Genomic DNA, 26,504 nt, shown 5'->3' on the forward strand with positions numbered 1-26,504 from the left:
GACCACAATCCAAAGCTAGGAAGAGGCCGAGGAAATACCAGCCCTTACATCCCTCTCATCCTCAGACAGTTGTTCAAGCGGTTCCTGTCTCCCAGATCGGCAAGCCTTCGATATCCAAGGCTCAGCCACAGCAACAGTTTGTCTTGGTGCAGAGTCCTCCGACTCAGCAACCTTCGACTTCAACCGCCTTAGTTACCTCCCCAGCCTTCAGCGCCTCCTTTGAATCACAAGGAGCATTTCGTGGCTACAACAGGCATGCAAGGAGTAGCAGAGCCAGTGGTGCCTTCCGACAGAGAGCTGGCCCTAGAGGCAGAGGCTTCAGAGGAGGCAGAGGAGGTAAGTCCTCAACCAACCAGTGAGACTCCGCAGGTGGGCGGGAGATTGTATCTCTTTCGGGACCATTGGATCTTCAGTTCATGGGCCCACAGCATTGTATCGAAAGGTCTGGGGTGGAAATGAGAGAAAAGGCCTCCTCCACCAGTCAGTTTTCACCAGACTCCAACGACAGACCTACTAGACTATGCCAAAGATCTCCTTCAAAAGAAGGCAATAAAGAAAGTCAATCGCCTGAAGTTTCAAGGACGTCTGTTCAGTGTACCAAAGAAGGACTCGGACAAACGAAGAGTGATTCTGGACCTGTCCCGTCTCAACTCATACATTCAATGTGACAAGTTCCGCATGCTGACCATCTCGCAGGTGCGGACCTTACTTCCCCATGGGGTCGTCACCACCTCTATAGATCTTACAGACGCTTACTATCATGTACCGCTAGCAAGAAACTTCTCTCCATACCTAGGCTTCAAACTAGGAAAACAAGCTTACTCATTCAGAGTCATGCCATTCAGGCTCAACATAGCGCCCAGAATATTCACCAAACTAGGAGAGACAGTAGTCCAAGAACTTAGAGCTCAGGGGGTAATGTTAGTAGCTTACCTAGACGACTGGCTCATTTGGGCAACCAACGACGAGGAGTGTCGCAAAGCAACAGCCAAAGTAATAGAATTCCTAGAGTATCTGGGTTTCCAGATAAACAAGGAAAAGTCCCGTCTCATCCCGGCGTCCTGCTTTCAATGGTTGGGAATCCAATGGGACCTAACCTCACACAAGCTATCTCTCCCATCAAAGAAGTGCAGAGAGATAGCGAAGGCTACGAGACAGTTCCTCAAGAACAAAAAGGCTTCTCGTCGTACCCAAGAGAGAATTCTAGGTTCTCTTCAGTTTGCCTCAATAACAGACGTCCTATTGAAAGCCAGGCTGAAGGATATCAATTGAGTCTGGCGGAAAAGAGTCAACAGCAAATTCAGAGACAATATCTCTCTGATTCCGCCGATATTGAAGAAAAGACTCCGTCTGTGGACGGTAGTCCGGAGTCTCTCCAAGTCAATGCCACAGCAATTTCCCCCACCGTCTCTGATAGTCCACACGGACGCCTCTCTGAGCGGTTGGGGGGGCTACTCCCAGTACAAGAAGGTTCAAGGAACGTTGTCGAATACATTCCGCCAGTTCCACATCAACGTCCTAGAAGCAATGGCCATTTTTCTGACCTTAAAACGTCTAAATCCGGCCAAGAACAGTCATGTAAGATTAGTCTCGGACAGAGCAGTGATAGTTCATTGCATAAACAGAGGAGGCTCCAAGTCGAGCAAAGTAAATCATGTAATGATTGCAATTTTTTTGTTAGCAATGAAAAATCATTGGCACCTGTCAGCTACTCACCTGGCAGGAGTACGGAATGTCATTGCAGACTCACTATCCAGAACAACTCCGCTGTAGTCGGAGTGGTCCTTGGACATGAAGTCATTCCGTTGGATTTGCAATCAAATCCCGGGCCTTCAGGTAGACCTGTTCGCCACAGAGTCCAATCACAAACTCCCGTGTTATGTGGCTCCCAATCTGGACCCTCTAGCTCACGCCACAGATGCAATGTCCATAGACTGGAACAGTTGGCAGAAGATTTACCTATTTCTGCCAGTAAACCTCCTGATGAAAGTCCTGCACAAACTCAGATCTTTCACAGGACAGGTAGCATTGGTTGCACCCAACTGGCCGAAGAGCAATTGGTTTCCTCTTCTACTAGAGTTGAATCTCCGTCCCAGACGGATTCCCTGTCCAGAACTGACTCAAATAGTACAAACTCGGACTGTGTCAGCTTCCTCAAGAATTCTAAATGCCCTAACTTTATGGACTTCATGAAGTTCGCGGCCCAGAAGGATGCTAGTGTCGATCCACTAAACATCCTGTTCGTAGAATCAGATAAAAGAGAATCAACACTCATACAGTATGATTCTGCAGTAAAGAAATTGGCCATCTTTCTAAAAGAATCACATGCCCAAAAGATTACTACGAATCTGGCAATTTTGTTCATTAGAGCCCTGTTTGAAAAAGGTCTAGCTGCTAGTACCATTACTACAACTAAATCTGCCTTAAGGAAGATTTTTCAGCTTGGCTTTAATATTGATTTGACAGATTCGTACTTCTCATCTATTCCTTGAGCATGTGCCCGTCTGAGACCAGCGGACCGCCCCCACACGGTCTCCTGGTTTTTAAACGATGTACTCAAGTTGGCTTCAGACACTGATAATGATTCATGCTCATATATAACCCTTCTCAGGAAAACATTATTCTTAATGAGTCTGGCTTCAGGCGCCAGAATATGTGAACTGTCGGCTCTCTCTAGAGACCTAAATCACATTGATTTCCTCCCATCAGGTGAAGTTCTACTATCCCCAGATCGGAAATTCTTAGCCAAGAATGAAGACCCACAAAACAGGTGGGCTCCATGGAAGATTGTACCTCTCACACAGGACTCATCAATGTGTCCTATTGTCACTTTAAAATCTTATCTGGCCAGAACTTCTGAAAAGTCTTCAGGTCCTCTTTTTATTAGAGAGAAAGGCGGAACCATTTCCTTAAAAGGAATCAGGCAACAAATCTTTTATTTTATTAAACAAGGCAATCTGGATTCAGTCCCTCACGTCCATGATATCCGGGCAGTGGGTACCTCAATTAACTATTTTCACAATATGAACCATGGGGATCTTAAAAAATATACGGGTTGGAAATCTCCAGCAGTATTTAGACGCCACTATCTGAAGAATTTAGAGGCCCTTAAATTTTCAGCAGTGGCTGCAGGGAGCATCGTCTCCCCTGATACGGCCTAGTCTTATACCTCTATTTCCTATTCCTTTATCCTGCTATAAATTGTTTCCCTTGATACTCACTCTTTCCTACCTGCCTCGCTCGTAATCCCTACCTGTCTCCCTTAGGTTCGGGGCTGGTTTGCTTATCAATCCACTGCCGGACATGTACATAGTTTATATTTGTCATTTTTGTATTCCTTACCTGTTGTTTTTCCCAGAATAGTATGGGTCTGGTCATATTTGTTCCTCCTTTTGTTACCATTGTATCTTGTTTCTTTACATTGGTTATTAAAACTTAATTTTAAGAGAACATTTTATTTTTACTTTTCCTTGTAGCTTTTGAATTTTGTATTTTCCAAGCTTGTATGGCCAATTCTCTGATACTATTTCACCGGCTGACACAGGTCGAGCCCAGAAAAGGGATTTTGACAAAGGAAAAATCTATTTCTGGGGGAAGACCTGTGTCGCCCAGTGAACCCATCCCTCTCTTTTCCTGGTCCCCACCCTTTAGCCGGCCCAAGCTTGGGTGCTTAATCCAGGAATGAAGCCCTCGGGCGGGAGTTGTAGTAGTAGCGAGCGGAAGGTAGACATATTGTAGTCCTTGTAACGGCACCTACCTAGAGAGGGGTTTTGAAGGGAATCTAATTGGCAGGAAACCTGTGATAGTGGCTTCCACCCTATGGGTGAGTGAGCTGGAGGTAGTAACTTCAGCATTCCTTTTAGCTTTTTCTCTGGTATATTTAGCATCTATTTATACCTAGAAATGCGTGCTACAGGAGTATTTCACCGGGCGACACAGGTCTTCCCCCAGAAATAGATTTTTCCTTTGTCAAAATCCCTTTATTTGTCTGAGAATAAGAGATTGATATGAGTTGCACAATATGGCAAAGTTGGTTCTGGTCTATTATAATTGCCAGAGAGGCTGAGATGACTGCAAATTCGTAGGTAATTTGTTCAAATGGTGGAGTTAAGTGAAATGGCAGCTAGTAGGCATCCTATGTGGTTAATTGAAGAATAAGTTACAATTTTACATAGTAGTATTTGATTTAATCCTCCTAGGCCACCTAGAACAGCTGATATTATTGAGGTCCTTGTAATAATTAGAAAGGTTTTTGGCTATAGGAGCAGTTTTTTTGACTTATGAAGATGATACATCGTGATCATGAGATACTTTGTATGATTGGTAGTAATCAGAAGTGGAGTGTGGCAGCTCCTTTTTATAGTAGTAAAAATAGGAGCTGCCACACTCCACTTCTGATTACCACCAATCATTAGTCGCCCTATTAAGACGACCTTTTTGTCAAGCATGCTATTACTACGTGAATTTAGGTTTAATTATGCTGAGATTGTAATAAATATAAATTAAGTAGAAAATTCATAAATTTCTAGTTTTGGTGGTGGCCGTCCAAATTTTTTTTATTCTGAACTTAAAATTTGCATTGTAATAAGGAGTAAAAGCTAGGTCTGGTCTGTTGAAATAATATTTAGTTATAATTATCACTTTATGCTGGTGACTTGCTTTGGGGGAAAAGTTGGATGATTTTTTAGTAAGTATATAAAACAATTAACTTTTATTTAGATAAGAAATTATAATATCTTATCCAGATACATTTAAATTAATTTTAAAAACCTGATTTGAGTTATATTTTATTCCTTTTTACAGAAAGACTGTCCTTACATCTTACCAGCAGATTACTAAGGACAGTCCTGTATAGTAAGGAATAAAATAATTGATTGATCCGAGGTATGGGTACATTTACAGACTATGAAACATATTTAGATGAATTATATAATCATCTTTAACTAATGTTGTATAATAGTCTTATGAATTTAACATAAATATACATTTATAAAGTGTAACTAAATTATTCTTCTGAAATTATGATCCTAAGATTTAGTTATAGTATACACATACATTTAATAGACAAGCTTTACAATGAATGAACTATATGTATATGCAAACAGCCATATAAGTGGCACTTATATGTCTGTCTATAATATATAATTATATGCATTCTATCAAAGAAATTGTTAATTCATTAATATATTAGTGTATAAATTATTTGCTAAATTATTATTTATTATTTTAATATTAATTTAAAAGATAATTTTCAAATTAAGTATTATAGTGTATAGTATATATATAATTTTATTTTAAAATTTTTATGAATAATATTCTTTTTTGTAACAAATTTAAATTTAGTTTTTATGGGTTTTATCATTAAATATTTGTAAGTTTAAAGTTTGATTCTTGGTTGTTCCTCTGTTTAAAGAATAACTTACATGTATGTAAATGTGAGATAATTAAAATCAATAGAGTTATTTAGTTAGGTTTTGTATACCTAATTAGGAAAAGTGCATGTAATCTTAAAAATGTATCAATTTATTATGCAATCTTTTTTTTCTTTGTGTAACAGGATACATGTAGTAGTTGTACCTAGAATCACTACTTGGGTTACTAGTCTGGTTGAAGAGGAAGGACTCTTTGGAATTATTACTATGCATGAATTCACACCAGACTTTATTCCATTGGATGATGATTTACTTTCTCTTGAAATGAACAGCTTCTTTAGGTGAGTTGGAAACTTTAGTACAATTCATTATTTATTCAGAATTTTATTTTTACTTGGCTAAAAATTGATGATAGTAATAATGACATGGATATGTAGGTAAATTAATAATATGTTTTTATCAAATAAAACATTGCCTTAGACAGCCATGCTCCTCAGTTTGAAGTGATGACCTCATACCATTTATTTTAGGAAAAGCAAGATGGTGCTAGGTAGGGTTGGCAACCCTGCTTCTCATCATCCTGTATTATGAGAATGAAGACTTTGTTGTAGTGTATAACGTAGGCTTGACTGAATGTTGACATAGCCAGAACAGATATTGATGAACTTTGACAAAAATATGTTGTACAAGAATTTCATTTTGAAATAAGATATCGGTTCATATCCAATTGGCAAATAGTTGGCTGCAAATAGCTTTGTAATTACTGTACACAATATTACCAGTACATACATCTGTCCTTTTCAGTTCTAGGTTTAACAGATAGAAAATTAAAAGCCAACGTACTTATGATGCAAAATTATTTTTCATATATATGAACATATTGATCAAAGGATATCTAATTTATACTAAGAATATCCAGTCACATGACCTGTTATATCTGAATAAGAGATGGGTCATTCCATTATGATTATTATTGGATAATAATATGAAATGATGATGACATCTCAGTTTAACACACAGTTGGAGGCTTTCCCTCCTAATAAAGAGCAAAAACCTTTGTGAGGTTTCAATGAAACAGAACTGGGTTCTGATGATTTATTATCTGGGCACACGATATGCATAGCAGTGTGTGGACGGAAACAGTGTGTCCCGCGACACAGATAGAGAAGAATTTGTGTTTCTTAGCAGTCAATAAAATGGTAATAACAAATGACATAATGGCCTGTTATATCTGAATAAGAGTTAGATCATCCCATAATGATTATTATTGGATAATATTATGAAATGATGATGACAACCAAATTTAACAGACAATTGGGGGCTCTCCCTCCTAATAAAGAGCAAAAGCCATTGTGAGGTCTCAGTGAAACAGAACTGGGTACTGATGATTTATTACCTGGGCACACAATATACATAGCAGTGTGCGGACAGAAACGGAGTGCCCAACCCCCCAGGTCCCATGACACAGATAGAGAAGAATTTGTGTTTCTTACCAATCAATAAAATGGTAATAACAAAGGACATAATGGACATACATTGATGACATATATATTGGTGAAAAGGCCAGGAAATTCTACATACAAACATATACATGTGATTTTTGCTGCTTAGCTAGGTGAGATGCAAGATTGTGATTAGTGGGTAACAAAGGTCTTGACACAGGTCTTTACAATCAAGATGAGATACAAGATTGTGATCAGTGGGTAAAGAAGGTCTTTACAAGTATACTCCCCCCAAGACAATTATTGATATTAATAATGAATAATTAAATGATGCATAATTAATAATTAATAATTGGAAGATTTGTACAGTTAATCACGATATAGTAGTGCCTCAGGCTACAAAATTAATCTGTTCCGAAGCGGCCTTCGTAACCTGATTTTTTCGTATGTAGAACTACGTTTTACCTGTAAATTGCCTAATTCGTTCCAAGCCCTACAAAAATGCCACAATAAATTTTATAATAAAGGGATTTTGACGTAGGAAAAATCTATTTCTGGGTGATTGGCTTGTGTCGCCCTATGAAAGTATCCTTAATATCATTCTTTCTAGGCAAAATTAAGAAAATGTCAGTAAAACTGACTCGCTCACTCTATAAAAGAAGTGTCGGTATGAGAATATGGGCGAGTGGGATCACTACCACGAGTCATTCACCATTTAGACCTTCCAACCTAAAATCCCCACCAGAGAGAGCTGATACGAAAGGGTGATGCGGCCGCTACTACTACTACTACTGACGCCACGGACAGCAGCGCCCCTAGCGGTCATCCTTAATCTATGAACATCTTGTCCTGCAGGGTGGGTAAAAGAAGACAGGGTGGGTTTCATAGGGCGACACGAGCCAATCACCCAGAAATAGATTTTTCCTACGTCAAAATCCCTTTTCTGGGCTCAGCTCGTGTCGGCCTATGAAAGTGTACCAGAGAAACAGACAAGATGGGAATAAGGACAAATGAAAATCAGTTGTAAAAAAGAGATATATAATATAAGTGAATCAGGGACATTACAGTATACAAACAAAGTACTTAAAGCTAACTTATCCTAAAACAATGACATGATAAAGAAAGCAAACAATATAAAGTACTTAAAAATTAACTTAAATTAAACATGTAATACCCAGTAATGTAATGGCAAAATAAACAAAATTGATTCACTTAATTAGATATTTACATAATATACAAACACATTGTGTTCTACCCCAGCATAAAAATTAAGGGGTAGAAACACTGAAGTACATTATAAGTACATAGTGTGGATGTCCCTAGCAAAAAAAATAAGGGACAATCCACCAATATGATTCTAGCGGCTAAGGCTAGAGTATCCGAGTAGCATGGCAATAGGGTGAGGCATGTTGGACGAGGTAGGTAGAAAGGAGACCTGGATCTATACTACGACTACTATACAGTATCAGGAGAAACAATGTTTCCCGCTGCTACTGCAGAAAATTTTAAAGATTCCAAGGACTTTAGGTATGACGTTTAAAGACTGTCGGTGATTTCCATCCAGTATACTTTTTAAGATCCTCAAAGTTCATATGTTGGAAGTAATTAATTGAGGTAGCTATCCTCTGATGTCATGTGCTTTGGAAATGAATCAGGATTGGCTTGTTTAATGAAGTAAAGGATCTGTTGTCTAATTCCTTTTACTGATAAAGTACCACCTTTTTCTCTCATAAAGAGAGAACCTGAGGATCTTGAGGATGTACGAGATAGAAAGGCTCTTAAAGTTGATACTGGGCAGAGAGAAGGATCTTGCGGAAGTGGGATGACTTTCCAAGGAGCCCACCTTGCAAGGGGATCCTCATTTTTAGCCAAAAAACTACGATCCGGCGCAAGTAGAACTTCTCCTGAGGGGAGGAATTCCACATGACCCACATCTTCTCTGGATAGAGCCGACAGTTCTGAAATTCTGGCTCCTGAAGCTAGGCTTAATAAGAATAACGTCTTTCTAAGAAGCATTATGAATGTACAAGACGAGTTGTCAGTATCTGAGGCTAGTTTGAGGACATCATTTAGAACCATGAAACTGCAGTAGGCCTTTGAGAAGGCCTAAGTCTAGCACAGGCTTTGGAATAGACGTAAAGTAAGATTCTGTTAGGTTCTATCTGGAAACCCAAACTGAAAGATCTTCTTCAAAGCGATTTATGAGTAGTAATAGTGCTAGCTGCTAAGCCTTTTTCAAACAAGGACCTGAAAAAGGATATAGCTAAGTTAACTGTCATGGTTGTAGTGTTTGATTCTTTCAGGAAGGATGCTAATTTTTTAACAGCTGAGTCATATTGTCTAATAGTTGACTCTCTTTTATCTGATTCTAGGAAGAGGATGTTTTGTGGATCAATGTTAGCATCTTTGTTAGCCGCAAACTTCATGAAGTCCATAAAGTTAGGGTCTGAAGAATTCCTGAGGAAGCGAACACAGTCCTCATTTGTACTGATTGCGACAGCTTGGGATTGGGAATCCGTTGAGGTCGGAGACCCAATTCCAGAAGCAGAGGATACCAGTTGCTTTTTGGCCAGTCTGGAGCAATCAGAGCTACTAGTCCCTTGAAAGTCCTCAGCTTGCTCAAGACTTTCAAAAGAAGATTCACTGGAGGAAAAACATAAATTTTTCTCCATTGATTCCAATCTAACGACAGGGCGTCCGTGGCATAAGCCAGAGGGTCCAGGTTGGGGGCCACATAGCAAGGAAGCTTGTGATTCGCTTGTGAGGCGAAGAGATCTACTTGGAGACCTGGAACCCTCCGGCATATCCACTGGAATGACCCGTCGTCCAGGGACCATTCTGATTCCAGAGGGACTGACCGGGACAAAGCGTCTGCTATCACATTTCTTACCACCGCCAGGTGAGTGGCGGACAGATGCCATCTGTGCTTGCCTGCTAGTGCAAAGATAGCTATCATGACATGATTTACGTGTTTGGATTTGGACCCTCCTCTGTTGATGCAATGTACTACCACTGCACTGTCCAAAACTAGTCTTAGATGAGACTTCTTCGGGGGAAGGAGTCTCTTCAGGGTAAGAAATACTGCCATTGCTTCCAGGACGTTTATGTGAAGCTGGCGGAACTGAGCTGACCAAGTCCCCTGAACTTGCTTGAATTGAGAATATCCCCCCCATCCGAACAGGGAGGCATCCGTGTGAATGGTTAACACTGGAAGGGGATATTGAAGGGGTACTAACTTGGCAAGGTTCTTCACTTTTGTCCATGGACGTAGCTGATTGCAAAGGATCTGTGGAATTATTGACAACTTGTCTCGAGATTTGGCGTTTGCTCTCGATCGCCAAACTCGATTTATATCTTTCAGCCTTGCTTTCAGGAGGATGTCTGTTACTGAAGCAAACTGAAGAGAACCTAGGATTCTTTCCTGGTTTCTCCTTGATGTTTGTTTGCATTTGAGAAATTGTTTCACAGACTTGGCTATTTCTTTCCTTTTGGCCACCGGAATTGACAGATTGTGGGAAGACAAATCCCATTGGATTCCTAGCCACTGAAAACGAGACTCTGGAGTAAGTCTGGATTTCGTTTTGTTTATCTGGAACCCCAGATGTTCCAGAAATTGAACTACCTTTTTTGTGGCTTTGAGACATTCCTCGACCGTTGGTGCCCAGATCAACCAATCGTTGAGGTATGCTGCTACCATTATCCCTTGAGTTCTCAACTGTTGAACTACCACTTCTGCTATTTTCGTGAATACCCTGGGGGCTACATTCAGACCGAAGGGCATCACTTTGAATGAGAACGTCTGATTTCCTAGTTTGAAGCCTAGGAATGGACGGAAGTGCCTGGCTTATAGGGATATGATAGTATGCGTCTGTAAGATCGATGGAGGATGTTGACGGCCCACGGGGTAAGTAAGGTCCATACCTGCGAGATGGTAAGCATTTTGAACTTGTCGCAACGAATGAAAGAGTTTAGCTTTGACAAGTCTAAGATTACCCTTCTTTTTGTTGAGCCTTTCTTTGGCACGCTGAATAAGCGACCTTGAAATTTTAGATGCTTGACTCTCGCAATAGCTCCTTTCTGAAGGAGTTCCTCCGCATAATCTGTCAATTCCTTTGATGGTTCCTGATAAAATGATTTGATTGGAGGGGGATCTTTGATCCAACTCCAACCCAATCCTTTGGACACGATGCTCTGTGCCCATTTGCTGAACCCCCACCTGTGACGGAAGAGGAACAGCCTCCCTCCTACCTGGGGAGCCTCACTGTTGTTGGGCGGGTTGACCTCCGCGCCCTCCTCTGAATTGCCTTCCTCTTGCAGCTCTCCCTGTGCCACGCTGGCGAAAGTGGCCCCTCGCCCTGCTACCCCTAGAAAACCTATTAAAGGCTGGGTAAGCCTGGCTTTCATACATAGAGTTGAAGGCCGGCGAGACTGCGTAGGAGGTTGAGGGTTGAGACTGAGGGGACAACAGGAGGATGGGTTGAGCCTGTTTTGAAGTCGATGGCTGTCCCTGTTGGGTAACTGGGACGGCCTGAACAAACTGCTGTTGCTGCTGTTGCTTCTGGTAAGGCTGGAACCTTCTGCCAGACTTCTTAAGTTTCTTACCAGCAGCAGGGGCGGTCTCTTGCTTCCTCTTGGAAGAGATGCCCCACCTAGCCCTAAGGCTCTGGTTGAGCCTAGCAGCCTCGTGGTGCACCTCGTTCACAGCGGACTCTGGGAAGAGGTCCGCACCCCACATGCTGGAAGCCAGGAGTCTATTAGGCTCGTGCCTGATAGTGGCCTCCTGCAGAACGTGCTTTCGGCAGTTCCTCCTAGCTTGGAAGAAGTCGAAAGCATCCGTCTGTACTGTCTGGAGCTGAGACTTGGCCAGAATCTTGAATAGCGGTTCTGTGCCATAAGACAGGGCCGCCATTTCTGTGATGATTAGGGAGTTAAGGGACCTCCCAAATCTAGTTCAAGCATCGAACTCAGCCTGAATCAGAGTATCAGGCAGCCTTGGAAGCTTCTCGCCAAACTGGTCCATTGCGCAGTCTGGCTTAAGCTTACGAATCGTGAACGTGGCAGGCAAGTTCTCCCACAATTCTCCAAAGGCTGGGAAGAGCGGAGAAGTAGACTCAGCTTCCCTCAGCTGTGGCATGGGCTCATCCTTGAGGACTGCCTGAAGAGTCGCTTCCACTATTTTGGTAGCGAACGGAAGAGAAGCCTCCTCCTCCGTCGCGAAAATAGTGAAAGGACTCTTGAAAGCCTGGAGCTTAGTGTTGGTACACTCCCAATCCTCTAGGCAGTGAACCCATTCCCGCTGTGCGTGCTCCTACTATACAGCACGTTCTCTCGGGAAATCTTGTCCTCTCTAGTAGAGCAGCCACGGTCAGCCTAGCATACCCAATGAAAGGCTGAGTCAATCCAGGAGGATAAAACTCGAAGTCCTCAATTCTTCGAGTTCCACACTCCGGGACAGAGATCATACCGTCCTTGAATGGAGCATAAGCGGCCACTCTCCATGGGTTATCCATGGAGAAGGCTGGTAGGGATTCGTATGGAGGTAACTGCAGAATGCCAGTACCTGCTACGGGGGAGATTGGCTGAGGAACCTGAGAAAGCCCAGCAACACGGTCCTCATTCTCTCTAACTCTGTTAGAGAGATCCTGAATGGATTGGCCAGACTGACTGAGGGTGTTTGACAGCTGCACAAACATCTGTTCAAACCTGGTCCCGAGGGCGGAGACCTGCGAGCCAACCATCTCTCCCACTTGCTGCATCACCACTGCCGAGAAGGCGGTGGGATCAAAGGAGCCTGGTCCCGCCACTCCAACCGGCGTTGCCGGAGTGGATGCGGTGGAGGCCGGAGAAGGCGTTGGCTCGGCTGGAGCGCGAGCCTTCTCCTTAGAAGCCTTGCTTCTAGAGCTCTTAGAGTACGAAGAGCTCGGCTTTGCCTTCACCGCGTCAGCGTAGGAAGTCGTAGACTTCTTTACTGAAGAAGACGACGACGACTTCTTAGAAGTCGTCTTGTGGAGGGTCTTCTGTTCTCTCTGTCCCTTCACCTTCGGGGGTACGGAGAGAGCGGGAGAGCAGGCAGGGATCTCAGATCCCGTAAAGCCTTGGAAAGAAGCAGTAGAAGGGACAGGAGAAGAAGATCCAGGAGCGCCCAAGGAAAGACCTTGGGCGCCCGACACACCTACCTCAACCAACAAATCCTCTGCCCCTACCGCCATAGGCTCGATGTTCAGGTCCAAGTTCGCCACATCTGGGACCGGCTCCTGCGTGGAGGCGGACCCGAACGCCTGCTGCACCTCTTGCTGTATCGAAGCTATGAGAGTGGCTGCCGAGATGGGGTCAACATAACCGGTCGACTTGCCGCCGGGGAAGATCTGAACGGCCAGCTTCTTATCGAGGATGTATGGCTGGCCCTTGGCGGCGTTCTTCCCGAAGCCGCCCACCCAAGCCTTCAGGGTTGCTAAGGCGACTTCCTTCACGGCGGCAGCCTGAAAGAGAAGGCGAAATGAAGCTTCTAGCGGCGGAGACAGGGTTTAACAAGCTTATAACTAAGTGATATTAGTGATGCGACCAAGAAGTCTAAGAGTAGACTTACCCCCCCAACAGCTGACTAACAAGGTCGTAGCATATGGTGCAGGCTTCTGGGTGCCAGACGATCATACCATTGTGGGTCGTGGCACACGGGGCGTGAGTCCTACTCTCCTCATGGGCGCAGGGGTCGTAGAGGGTCGCGTTGCACCCCAGGACCTGACAGTTGGTAGCCTGTAAGTGGAAAGATACATAAGTATCAGGAGCACACTTACAGCCTAACAATTGCTCCGCTGCATGCCGGAGCGTGAAAGTTAGATTAAACCAGAGCCCCGCCGTAATACGTGTGGTAACTAGGCGGTTGGAGTTGTCTAAGGCTACGCCGGAGACAGGAGAAAATTATCCAACCAGGCTGTGGTGGGGAGCCATGAAACCACGACGGAGAACGACGGAGATAGTACACAAAAAAAATTAAAACTAAAATTCACCGTAAAATTAGGGTACATCCTTATATTTATAACGAAGTATATAAATTTTTTCCCGTCACTAGAAGAGTGCCCGGGTAAGGAGCAAGCTCTCCTCCGGTAGCGGAAAAAAGTGGATATAGTAGGCAAGCAACAGACCACTAGTAATGACCACCCCGCCCGCTGGCGGAGCCAGACAAAACTATAACCAAAGGGGCCCCCGGCTGCAACGGAGGCTCCGTTCATTACAGTAGGGGAAGGGTGGGACTGAGCAATAGGGGGGGGTTCCCGGCGTAACGCGGCGGGAGAGAGAGGGGGGGGTGGCCTACCCCTCCCCGTCCCTACAACTACCCGCTCGGTGACCCGGTACCCGAGACAAGTGGTCGCCCTATACCCCAGCTGGGAGGGAGCTCCTGGCCTCCTCAGAGAGAGAGGGAGGAAGGCTACTGTGGTTGTCATGGTAACCAAGGAGTCCCCCAGACCCCTCCCTATACCTGGTAGGGAGGGAAGGGGAAGGGTAAGGTGCTATGGAACACGTGATCGCAAGTGGCCTAAGCCGCGATAGCAACACAACCATGGATGGGCCACGTGAACCAGACTGTACCAACACATGGTACATGCACCTAGGCTAGCCTAACACCCTAAATAAAACTAATAATACATCGTAAAAGGGGGAAAAGACACTTTTAGTAAAGAGAAAGAAGCCCAGGAGGAGGCAATCTGTTCCGAAGAACAGTGACTACTCGGAGCCAGCGATAGCCGATGAAGAGCAAGAGCCGGGATGCTGGGCCAGAAACACAGTATAGCCCTAAATACCAAACTAAGAGAAATGGTAAAAGGGCTGTCCTAGCTATGAAAACGATGTAATAAACGATGAACGTGATATAGTAAGCCCATAAGTATAAGATGTCCCAGTATGGGAGACCGGGAAATCTTAACACGAGGCGGCATGCCGCCGCCACGAGTCAACCGGGAGACCGTATATGACCTATTAAGAAGGAAAATACTGGTCCCTGGAAGACTAAAAAACAGTAAAATACTACTTATGAGGCACTTAACTTAGCCGATGCGATAGCTGCACGTTCCATGATGAATACAAGTTAGAAATCCGAAAAAACACGGCACGAGAGAAAAATGCACTCAACGTGTTCTCCTAATGATTAAGGATGACCGCTAGGGGCGCTGCTGTCCGTGGCGTCAGTAGTAGTAGTAGTAGCGGCCGCATCACCCTTTCGTATCAGCTCTCTCTGGTGGGGATTTTAGGTTGGAAGGTCTAAATGGTGAATGACTCGTGGTAGTGATCCCACTCGCCCATATTCTCATACCGACACTTCTTTTATAGAGTGAGCGAGTCAGTTTTACTGACATTTTCTTAATTTTGTTTTTCTCTGGTAATTTTAGATTAATTTTGCCTAGAAAGAATGATATTAAGGATACTTTCATAGGCCGACACGAGCTGAGCCCAGAAAAGCTAAATTGACCAATAAACAATGAAATACAACAATTTGGATCATTCAATACCTAACCTAACCATTACTGTACCTGTAAATAAAGTGTACGTATTAGTGTACAAGGTATAAGAAATACTGTGTTTACAGGTACGTACGTATGTAGTAAAATGTGGAACCATAACTTTCGAGTGAGGCGATGTCCGAAAGTGGCGACAGAGGAGGAGGACAAACGGCAGAAAACATGAACACTTAACTTTACAAAACACATGAAAAAATGGCAGAAAACATTAACACTAACCCTTATGAAACACATTAACAAACGGCAGAAAACATTAACACTTAACTTTACAAAAAACTTAAAATTAAAATTAATAAACTTTACCTTAATATAATTTATCTAGCCCTAAATCCCCAAAAACTGCACCAAAATTTACCACATTGGCAACCCTGTTACCTCCTATTCTGTCCGCCAGTTGGCAACACTGCGCTTGACAGTTACAAAACCTTCCCTTGAAAATCAGTTGTTAACGAGCGCCCATGTTGTTTAGATCATGGTCACTCTATAAATTTCCGAAACCTTTTTGTGCCTTTAAAGCTTTCATTAATTGTTAATGCGGCTTTATGTTAATTACCACTCACGTATTATATCCATGAAATTAGTGAATTAACTTTTATTTCTATAGTGGTATGTATTTATTTTATATTACGAACTTTTGTGCGACCCCGAATTACGTGACCTGTCCAACAGTCCAGTGGATTGCCAAGATAATTTGATTCTTCCTTCTGCCAGCAACATCAGGAATTGCCCGGCTTGTGGAACAAGGATGAGTAGCAGGGAGTATGACCCCCATGACTTTTGTAGCTCTTGTCATGGACAGGTTTGTGACTTGACTTCTCATTGCGATGTACCTATGTAAGCCTTGGTCTGACGAAGACATGACGACTTATATGAAACATCAAAGAATCATGTAGCATAAAAGATTGATTACGGAGAAAAAGAAATCGGTAGCTAGACCTATATCTAATGATTTCCTTGACTTGTGCGCCCATGGTTCTGGCTCTTTGGTTTCGGTATTGTGTGATTCCGATTCCGAATTAATTGATGCTTTGCCACCTGTACAACCGGTAACTAATGAAGTTTCTGATTTTGATTCAAAGTTTTTGGCAATGGAAACTAGTTGGAAGAAGAAATTTGAAACATTACAGCTTAGTTTAGATAGAGATATTTCAGCCAAGTTTAACAAGCTGTCAGAGAATTTTGAAGTAGCTTTTACTAGAATGTCTAACACTTTTAGATTCATTTTCAGCACCCAGTCAGGTACCTGTCGACAGCACCACGGGTAACGGTGCGACGGATACCCCGGCTTGTGAACCCCGTCGTGGCGAAGGCCTAGGGGAGATCCGGTCCGGGCAGGTGCTTGACGATTCTGTACCCAATGTGTCCCCCTGTTAGTCCCGTAATGGTGCCAAAGGGCGCTATTTTAGGAGAAGGGGGGAGGGGTATTAGTGTTAGACCTAAGACAGCTAGTCATCAGGATCTTACTTCAGGGGAAGTTTCTCAATTAGGATCTGACGATGATGAAGATGATGACATGGATTCATGTGTTATACGTAGATGTTTCCTTGAACGGCAGTCATGATGTCGAGTTCAAGAAACTTTTTTATTTAATTATGAGTTTTCTTCCGCAGGTGAGGCCTAAAGAGCAGAAGCAGCCTCCGCCTTGGTGTATTACAGAAGGGATTTTTCTTGACGGTCCTTCCCGGTCACGGAAATTTTTACGTTTTCCCTTTGCTCAGAGGTTCGCAAGAGTGAGGGCACACGTTGCCGCTAAACTTTCGAAGGTGATCGGGGAAGGGAAGAGGAAGCTCTCCTCTCTTCTATGACACCAGAGAGGGGTTTATCAGATGGTGGAAGATACTTCATTCTCTCGACCCCCCAAACCAAATCCTGATTTTGTCTGACTTTCAGGTCAACCTTTGCTTTCCAAGGCTTTGGTCTCGGTCTCGATCGAAGACTTTATTGCTATGGAGTCTGTTATGAGCTCCTTACAAGAAGCTCATTCCTTCAATATGTGGCTCCTCGGAGGTCTTTTATTGTATATCGCGGACTCTGGGAAATTCTGCTCGTCTATTTCAGTCGCATCTGTACATCAGAACGAGCTTGCCACTTCAATGCAGGCCTTTCTCGTTTCTCTAAGGCGTAACCTGTATTTATCGCAGTTACCCTCCTCTGTTTCGGAGATTCAGAGAAACCGTTTATTGTCCTCTTCTCCTTGTGGCAATTCCCTATTTGATCTGTCTGTGCTTTCTGAGGTTTTGAAGGATCATCAAGGTGATGCCTCTTCCCAAGCTCACTGGGCCTTATTAAGAGCTTTTTCCTCGGGTCTTCCTCCCGTTTCTTCAAGGAGTAAGCGTAAGTTTAGTGCCAGATCCGTACCTTCTGCTCCAGCCCAACAACCAATTCTTCTGGCTTGTTTTTCCCGAGTACATCTCAGGTTTCTGGCGCCTCAGCTTCCTCCTCTGGTGCTCACCCTTTGAAACGTGGGAGAGGTTCTTGGCATGGTTCTAAGGGCAGAGGAAGAGCTCAACCTCCAGGAGGACCTTCTTCGTCTTCCTTGTCTATGCGTAAGAATTTTTGGAAGTAGGAGTCATTACCTCGCCCGGAGACCACAGTAGGAGCTTGTCTCTCTCGCCATTGGTCAGCTTAGCAGGAGAGAGCAGTGGATGCTTGGGTAGTGGAGGTCCTGAAGGTAGGTTACGAGATCTCTTTTGTTTTGAGACCTCCACTTTCCAATTGTCCTCTCGAGTTCAACAGTTATTCCCCTCACTCAATCAGGGGTCAAGCCTTGGAAAAGGAGCTTTCCGCCCTCTTGGAGAAGGATGCCATAGAGCAAGCTCCTCCTTCTCCCGGGTTTTACTCATGGGTGTTTGTAGTTCTAAAGGCCTCGGGTGCCTGGCGCCCCATCATAGATCTTTCGGTCTTGAACAAGTTCATTCCGAAGTCCAAGTTCCGGATGGAGACGGTTCAGACTGTTCTTTCATCTGTCAAGATGGGGGACTGGATGATTTCCATCGATCTGCAGGATGCTTATCTGCAAATCTCCATCCAAAGAGCAGACCTTACCTTCGGTTTTTCATGGACTCAGGAGTTTTCCAGTTCGAGACCCTTTGATTTGGCCTCACCACTGCTCCACAGGTCTTTTCTCGGGTAATGCCTCCTGTTTCAGCTATTTTGCATCGGTTAAATGTAAGGATGCTTCAGTATCTGGACGATTGGCTAGTCCAGGCTGAATCTCTAGAGAAATGTCTCCGGTCGAGGGAAATTGTTCTGTCTCTTTGTGTCGAGTTGGGCATTTGTGTCAACTTCAACAAGTCCAGTCTAATCCCTTGCCAGATTATGACTAATCTGGGGATTGTTGTGAATTCCCAGATTTTGAGGGCTTCTCTTGCTCAGAAATGGACAGACAAGCTTCTAAGTTTGGGAGGAAGTTTGTTAGGGATTGTTCGGGTATAAGGAAGCCGTTAACTGTATGGCCAGGGAAGAAAAATTGTACTAAGCTGAGGTGGGATGAGTGAATGGTGGGAGCATTCGAGAGATTGAAAGAGGAGGCTGCTAGAGATGTTACCTTGGCTTTTCCAGACTATAGTGAGGATGCAAGTAAGGTTGAGTTGTATACTGATGCGAGTAAGTTTAGTATGGGAGGATGCTTGGTTCAGATGCAAGAGGTGAATGGGGAGGGATAATTGAGAGTAATTGCATATGTGAGTAAAGCTTTTAATAAAGCAGAGCTGAAGTATTCAGGGGTTGAAAAGGAGCTAGTGGCAATAAGGTTTTGTGTGAAAGCATTGAAAGTGTTTTGTATGGGGTAAAATTTGTCATAAGAACGGACCATTGGCCATAAGTTAAGTATATCTTAGTTTTACCAGACCACTGAACTGATTAACAGCTCTCCTAGGACTGGCCTGAAGGATTAGATATTTTTGCATGCCTAGGAACCAATTGGTCTCCTAGCAATGGGATCTACAGCTTATTGTGGGATCCGAACCATACTTTATCGAGAAATGAATTTTTATCACCAGAAATAAATTCCTCTGATTCCGTGTTGGCCAAGCTGAGAATCAAACTTCGGACCACCGGATTGGCAGCCGAATGCGAAAATCACTCGTCCAACAAGGAACTGTACCATTGGCCATTAGTGTATATGATCAAGAAGGTTAGTGTATATGATCAAGAAGAAAAGTGTGAATGCTAGGATCTTGAGGATGACTGAGGATTTGAGTGAGTTTGATTTTGGATTAGAATATGTGCAGGGGAGTAAAAATGTGATTGCTGATTCGATGTCTAGGTTGCATGGTAAGGGCAATGGTATCGTGAAAAGTGACTGGGATCTGAATATGGTACCTGGGGGTTTAGTTGTGAAAGAGAGGTTTGAAGGGACGACAGAGCGTGTGAATGTTTGTTTTCAGCATTGAAAGACTTGAAAGGTAAGGGTCTGGTTGAAGAGGTACCTGGTAGTGCGAATGAGTTGCGAATGAAGTTGATGAGTGATGTGCAGAAGGAAGTGGCATGTACGGAGGAACAAGGTGGGGAAGAGGAAATATTGCATAGATTGTTGTCAGCAGTAGCTGAGTTGTTTGGAATAAAAGTGTTTTTGTATTTTGGATGGGACAGACAGGTTGAGTATCGATGGAGGGTAAGTAGAGGTAGTGAGCTTTTTGATGATTCAGTGTGGGGAACATGGTTGTAATTGGTTGGTTACAAAAAGGGACTGTGAAGGGGATTTGAATCAGAATTGCAGAAATGAGGAAATAACTGCAGATGATTGTGATATGGATAACCAGGTGGATGTAGCAATGAATGTGTGCATGCATGAGACTCGAGGGAAAATGGTGACATTTGTCAGAATAAATGATAGTGAGTACTGAAGTTTAGTTGACACGGGGTCACAAGTTTCCATAGTGAGTGGGTCAGTAGTGAGTGAACTTGAGAGATGTGATTGGGAAGTGAAAAGGCAGTGTACAAGTCTAAGAATACATGGATTAGGACAAAGAAGTGTTTTAGTATGGGAAGAGGTATGGTTAAAGGTTAGGCTATGAGATCTTGAAGTAATACATAACTTTATAATTATAGGAGAAAATGTTATGCCAGCTTGCTTTTTGATAGGGATAGATTTTTTGAGGATGCATGATGTAGGCATAGATTTAGGAAACGGAATTCTGAGAAAAGGGGATAGAAAAGTAGGTAGGATTCAAGATAGTAATGTATTTGTAGTGAACTTTGTGGGTATGATTGATATTGCTAGGAGTGAGAATGATCTGTTGAGTGAGGAAGAGATCGAGGAAATGCAAGATAAGTGCCTGGAGATAAGTATGTTGCAACAGTGTGTTTTGGGAGGAGTTTGGCCATGTGAGTTGGGTGTATATAAGAGGATTGCTAAACGGTTTGTAGTGTGTAAAAACATAGTGTACTTTTTACATCAGGAAGGGGTGTATGTCCCGGTGTTTTCTGTTGAGTCAGCGGTGAGTATGTTTGTTGGTGCATGACCGGTTTGGGCATATGGGGACAAATAAGTTGTGGGAATGCATGAGAGAGAGATTGTATGTGCCTAGGTTGAATAGGATTTGTATGGATGTAGCTGTCACATGTTGAAACTGTCAGAGGGGAAAGTATTAGTGTGTGCATGCGAGTCCACCTGTGTTGTGATTGCAGATGAAAGAGCCGTTTGAAATGCTTGTGATTGATTGTGTTTCTTTGCCTAGGACTGCGAGAGGACACATGAGGATAATTGTGAAGGTAAATCACATGAATAAATTTGCCTATGTGGTTCCCATCAAAGATAAGAGGCATGAAACTGTTGCGTGAATGGTGGGTCAAGTGATGTTGCCTATGTGTGTGTAAGCCGGCAAAAGTGTTGAGTGATAATGGACCTGAGTTTGTGGGATGGGAATTTGAAGAAATGTTGAAAGAATGGGGTGTTGTGCATGTGTATTCTACTCTGTATATGCCCAGTGCGAATGGTTTGACTGAAAGGACTGTTAGAACAATGACTGAGATTTGCGAATGATGAGTAAATGCTACAATGATTGGGATATGTATATAGAATGTGCAGTGTGAGTATATGATGCCACACTGCAGAAGAATATAGGTATTCTCCTTGTAAATATGTGTTGAATTTTGAAAGGATTGTTAGGCCACGGTTGGGTTTGTCATAGAGTGATTTGGAGTTGTGGAAGAAAGCAAGTGAAAGGTTGGAAAATTTTAAGATTGGAGATAAAGCGTTGAAAGAGGTGGCTGAGATAAGAAGAATGAATGTGAATAAGGTAAGGGAGAAATTTGAAGGGCCTTTTGAGATTTTGGAAGTGGGACCGAGTGGATTGAGTTATGTTTTGGGGAAATTGCAAATAGGTGGGGGAATGTATGAGGTTAGGGCACACCATAACCAGCTCTGTAAGTGGAGGGAAGTACCACAGTATGTTTGGGAGATGTCATGAGTGAATGTTTGAGGGTGAACAAATGGGTCAGGGAGATTGACAGTTAGTGTTGGTTGAGTATGGAAGAAAGCGCAAGAGTGGAGAGAAAGGAAGTGAAAGGAAGAAGCATGAACGGCATGATAAGGGTGTTAGTGGTAGGGTGCAAACAGTTGATAAAGCGTGTAATGCGGATGACTTTGAGGAAATGAATATACTTATAGCGTATGTAGGTTTGAGTTAACAGGGATAATTGAGATCTCAGTGGGAAGGAAGCCGAATAGTAAGGAGGTAGTTGATAGGATCGATAAATCTTTGCAAGAGTTTGACAAAAGTATGGATGAACTGAGTGATTTGGTAGCAGAAACAGGGGAGATATTGGGACTAGAGGAAGAATTTGTCGATGAAGTAGTGAATGAGATTTGGGAGGATAGTAGTGAGGGAGATAATGGGGATTTGAACGAAAAGGGTTTGAAAGAAGTGAGTGGCGATGTAACTGAAAGAATGTATGAGGCTCCTCAAACAAAGTCCAGGGGGCCTGCATCCAAGCATCCTTGGGTGTTGCAGAAAGCAATTTAGTGTGGGTGTTGCTAGTGTAAGGAGACATTGTCAAATGTAATGGGGGAGGTAATATGTAGGAGTGATAATGGTAGTGTAAGTTTGACGTCTTCAAGGGTTGCGTGAGAGAGAGAGAGAGAGAGAGAGAGAGAGAGAGAGAGAGAGAGAGAGAGAGAGAGAGAGAGAGAGAGAGAGAGAGAGAGAGAGAGAGAGAGAGAGAGAGCAAAATTGGTGGAGGGATGAATGGGAGTGGTTTGATGGTGGGTGTAGCATGTGGGTATTGTCTGTTGGGGTGATTGCTGAGTATGTCAGTGGTGAGCGTCTGTTATGAGAGTGGGAAGAAAGTAAGCCTGTGAAGTCTGTCAAAAGAGTTGGTTTGGTGGCGGTCCTATCCGTTGATGGTCAGTTGATATACTGTGATTTGATTGATTTTGATATTGTAAAGTTGTTGTGCATGTGTCTGTCTGGTTGTAGTGAAGTTGAAGAAGTTGGTTGTGTATTTTGGTGTGTGTGAGTTGGCGGTTGGGGACTGTTGGTGTTGGTGGTTTGTTATGTTGGTTGAGTTGTGTATGGTTGTCGTGTTGTTTCGAGCTTTTGGTGTCTGTCTGCGCAGTAATTTGTCATGTTGTTAAGTTGTATGATTGTAGTTCTCAGTTGGTTGTTTCGTGTTGTGTCTCGGACTAGCCTAGCCTAGCTATATCCAGCTGACAGCACAGTGCCTAGCCCTGAGTATCTGAAGTTTGAGGTGAGTAGTACATGTGTTTGTGTTTTGTGCATTCTGTGTTCGGTAAACCAATTGTCCTGCACATAATTAGTAACATAAAGGGGAAAGTGTGGCTGTAGGAACTCTCGCTTTGGAATGGGAGGAGCCTCCATTTATTAATCATCTTTGATTTTTTTTCTTTAGGTTGACAGTGAGTAGTCATAGGGTGCAGCAGTAGATAGTTGGCTATCTGACTGTTTTGGATATCCTAACCTTTGGGAGTTTATGCGGCACTGGTATGCTGTGGCACTGCCTCTTGTGTGTGTGTGTGTACTTCTCCTGCTGTGCCTTCTGTTAGATTTTTATTGTTGCCCTGGTGACCAGGGTAGCTTCTGCTGTGCCTCTGGCCCCAGCTGCCATGACTCCTGCTACTGCTATTGACGTTCCTGTAACACCTTTCATATCCATCCTGTACAAGAAGCCCTGTGGAAGAAATGTCGTCCTCCACTGCCCTTCCCTTCTTTTTCTGAGGCTCAAGGAGGTCCTGGAAAACCAGATAGGCTCCCTTTGGCCAAAGAAGAGGGAGGCTACTTCTTCCCCCCTAAGAAGTCCTCTGGCAGTATTTCTAAGGACCTGCCTTCTCCCGAGGAGGCAGTGGGATCTCTTGTCAGCTCTTTGGACTCAGGAACCAACTCACATGCCCCTGGGTTTTGTGTTTCGGGACCATGGGAGCACAAACTACAGTTTGCACTCCCATCACCAGTTCAAGGGATTCTACCTCCAGACTGGTTCAGTGTCGGGCGCTCGTTTGCAAGTCACTCCAAGTGCTCATGTTTCTAAGGAATTGTGAGCATCCTGAACTGCTGACAGAGACTTCTCACCATCCCAGTTCAGATACAGGGAGAGAGAAAGGGCAAGACATTCAGGTGGCTTATCTTTGCCTGCCAGCACTACCTCTAGCACTCGTTGAGTGCTTGCCAGTGCTTGGTTAGGTTCCCACCCGGCGTCTGGATTCCGAGAATTCAAATGCTTGGAGAAGTGGAGAGGAGGTTCCCTTTGGAAGTACTACAGAGCTTCTAAGGGATTGCCTCTCTCTGAGGAGGTAGTGGTTCTCTCGTTGGCTCTTCCTGCCCTTGGGGCAGGGTCTGATTTGCATTCTTCTATGGGGCCTTGAGTGTGCGATCTATCAAGGTCATTCTTTGCACCCTTACAAAAAGTGGGTGTGATACGGGGTGAATCTTACACCCTTGGCCGCCAGCTCTGAGATCAACATGCTGGGGGAAGGCTGCCTGCAAGGCTATCACAGAAGATTTATCTAATGTTAAGACCACAAGTTTGTTATCTATGAAAAATACAAATTACTAATTTAAAATTTGTCATTTTACAGCTTATGGGTAAACATTAGCCTACCAGGTACTTCAGCTTTGCTTGTAAGACCTGGTGATAATTCTTGAGTCAGTCTAAAAAAATAAGGGGAAGGGGTGTATTTAAATATTTAAAATACTGTATTTAATGTCATGGACCAGGACTGGAGATTGGATGTGATGGAAATTAAGTGTGCACCATGTTAATGTATGTTCATATCTTTGCATGTTTAGTGAAATCTTTGTGTGATAAACATTGATGAAAATCAAATAATCAATAGCAGTATGATATAGTAATAAATAATCAATGAGTGTGTGATTTAGGTTACTGTGGCAATGATCTCCTTGATATAATGGTAGTAGCGGTGGTAATGACAGTAGTGTTCATGTTAGAGAAATAAAAGATAGGCCAACAGGATGCCATCACATACTAGTGAGAAAAATCTTCTCTTTCTTTGAATGAATGTGGGGATGTGGTCATCACTTTCAACTTAGCAGTAATATTTTCCAGTTTTGTACCCCCTCCCCTATTCATGTGCAGCAATATTTTTCTCTCTTACTCACCCTTTTTTTTTAAGAAAATTACTTTTGATAAAACTTATTAAGCTTTGTCACCTTATTATATACAGTATGTTGTGTTTTGTATTATCAAGTATTAAATTTTAGCCAATGGTAAAAATTTTTTGTGAAAGATTTAGGAGAAAATCATTTTACTTTATAGAGATGCTTTTCTGGATGGGGAATACTCAGCCTGTTTAAGTATTGCTCGAGCACTTCAGACTCTTCAGGGGCTTTATGGAAATATTCCAAATGTTGTAGCACATGGGAGAGCATCTAAAGCAGTTCTTAATGCCCTTGATATCTTGACAGAGCAAGGTTCACCAACGAAGTCAAATCGTGTAAGTAATTGAAATTGTGTCATGTAAATTATGTTTCATTGTGTCAGTCTTAAATAACAGCTAAAATGTTAGAATTTATGGTTAACAATGACTTGGCTCTTTCTTAGCAAAGGGTACTCATCTGCTCTTACTCTTGGACTCGGTTTCAACTGAAAGAATTAATGTTTTGTCCTCTTCTGACTCATACCTCATTTCTCGTTTTTCTTCATATCACAATTGTATTCATCTACAATTTGTGCTTTGCTGTATTTTTGTGATTAATTATATATTTTTGTACATGAACTTCCCTGCCAGTTATATACTTAGCTTAGGTCTCTGACGTCACGACAGAAAATTCAAAACTCACGGCATACGCTACAGGTAGGTCAGGTGATCTACCTTACCCGCCGCTGGGTGGCGGGTGTAAGAACCAGTCCCCCTTTCTTGTCAGATTATTTTCTGTCGCCGGCTGGACAACACCTGTTGTTCAGTCCTTACGATAGTTAAATTCTTTCTCGTTGCCGACGAATTGGATTTTGGTGAAGTACCCTTTGTTTGTTGGCTTGGCATACGCTTTTTGGATTGTTATTTGGATTTTTCTTTTGGCTTTTTCTTAGAATTAATAATCATGGATGATTCTGAAGTTAAGAAACCCCTAGTTTATTTAGGGTTTTTTCAGTGAAGGAATGTAAAGTTAGACTTCCTAAAGCTGCATTAGATCCTCACTCTGTATGTACGTCTTGTAGAGGGAATGAATGCTCTTTTATTAACCCTTGCAAAGAGTGTGAGAATTTGGATGAGGATGGTTGGAAGGCTCTTTCTTCTTATGTGAGAAAGTTAGAGAAGGATAGGGCGCGCAAGGCTTCTTCAAGGAGCTCTAGTAGATCGAGGGTGAGTGAGATTGACGCTGAGAACCCTGTAGTAGAAGTAGTTCCTTCTCCAGTTTCAGCCCCTGCGCCCAGCTTTGAACCCGAAGATTCGTTTTCGGAAGTTCCTTCCGGGAGAGCCTCGATCAGGAGTAAGGAGAGCCTCGCTCGCTCTCGACAAGGTAAGAGTGATAGTGCAAGTCATCAGTGCAGTGCCCCTAGTGATGTGGAGGGTGCGTCTGACCGGCTCACTAACGCTTCCAGGCCTAGACCTCTTCCAGACTCCCAGACCCAGTGGAGGAGGAAAGTCGAAAGCCGCAGGAAGGTTAGGGAGAACCCCCACCGGTCAGGCGTCCCCTCGGCAGATCCTGTTGCTCGTTCCCAGGCTCCCTTGGATCGAACCAAGAAGGAGTTATTAC

General features: G+C 43.3%; 1 protein-coding gene across 3 annotated transcripts in view; it reads left to right on the top strand.

Moving 5' to 3' along the window:
• The window catches only part of LOC135225769 (vacuolar protein sorting-associated protein 33B-like), a 106,759-nt gene that overhangs the window by 60,624 nt on the left and 19,631 nt on the right, over positions 1-26,504 (top strand). For all 3 annotated transcript variants that reach the window (XM_064265226.1, XM_064265227.1, XM_064265225.1), the window contains exons 4-5: positions 5,558-5,713; positions 25,063-25,240. In XM_064265226.1, the coding sequence (XP_064121296.1) occupies positions 5,558-5,713; positions 25,063-25,240 (334 nt within the window). The remainder of the gene's footprint in view (positions 1-5,557; positions 5,714-25,062; positions 25,241-26,504) is intronic.

The sequence above is a fragment of the Macrobrachium nipponense genome, chromosome 13 (genome assembly GCF_015104395.2).
Source record: "Macrobrachium nipponense isolate FS-2020 chromosome 13, ASM1510439v2, whole genome shotgun sequence".
NCBI lineage: Eukaryota > Metazoa > Arthropoda > Malacostraca > Decapoda > Palaemonidae > Macrobrachium > Macrobrachium nipponense.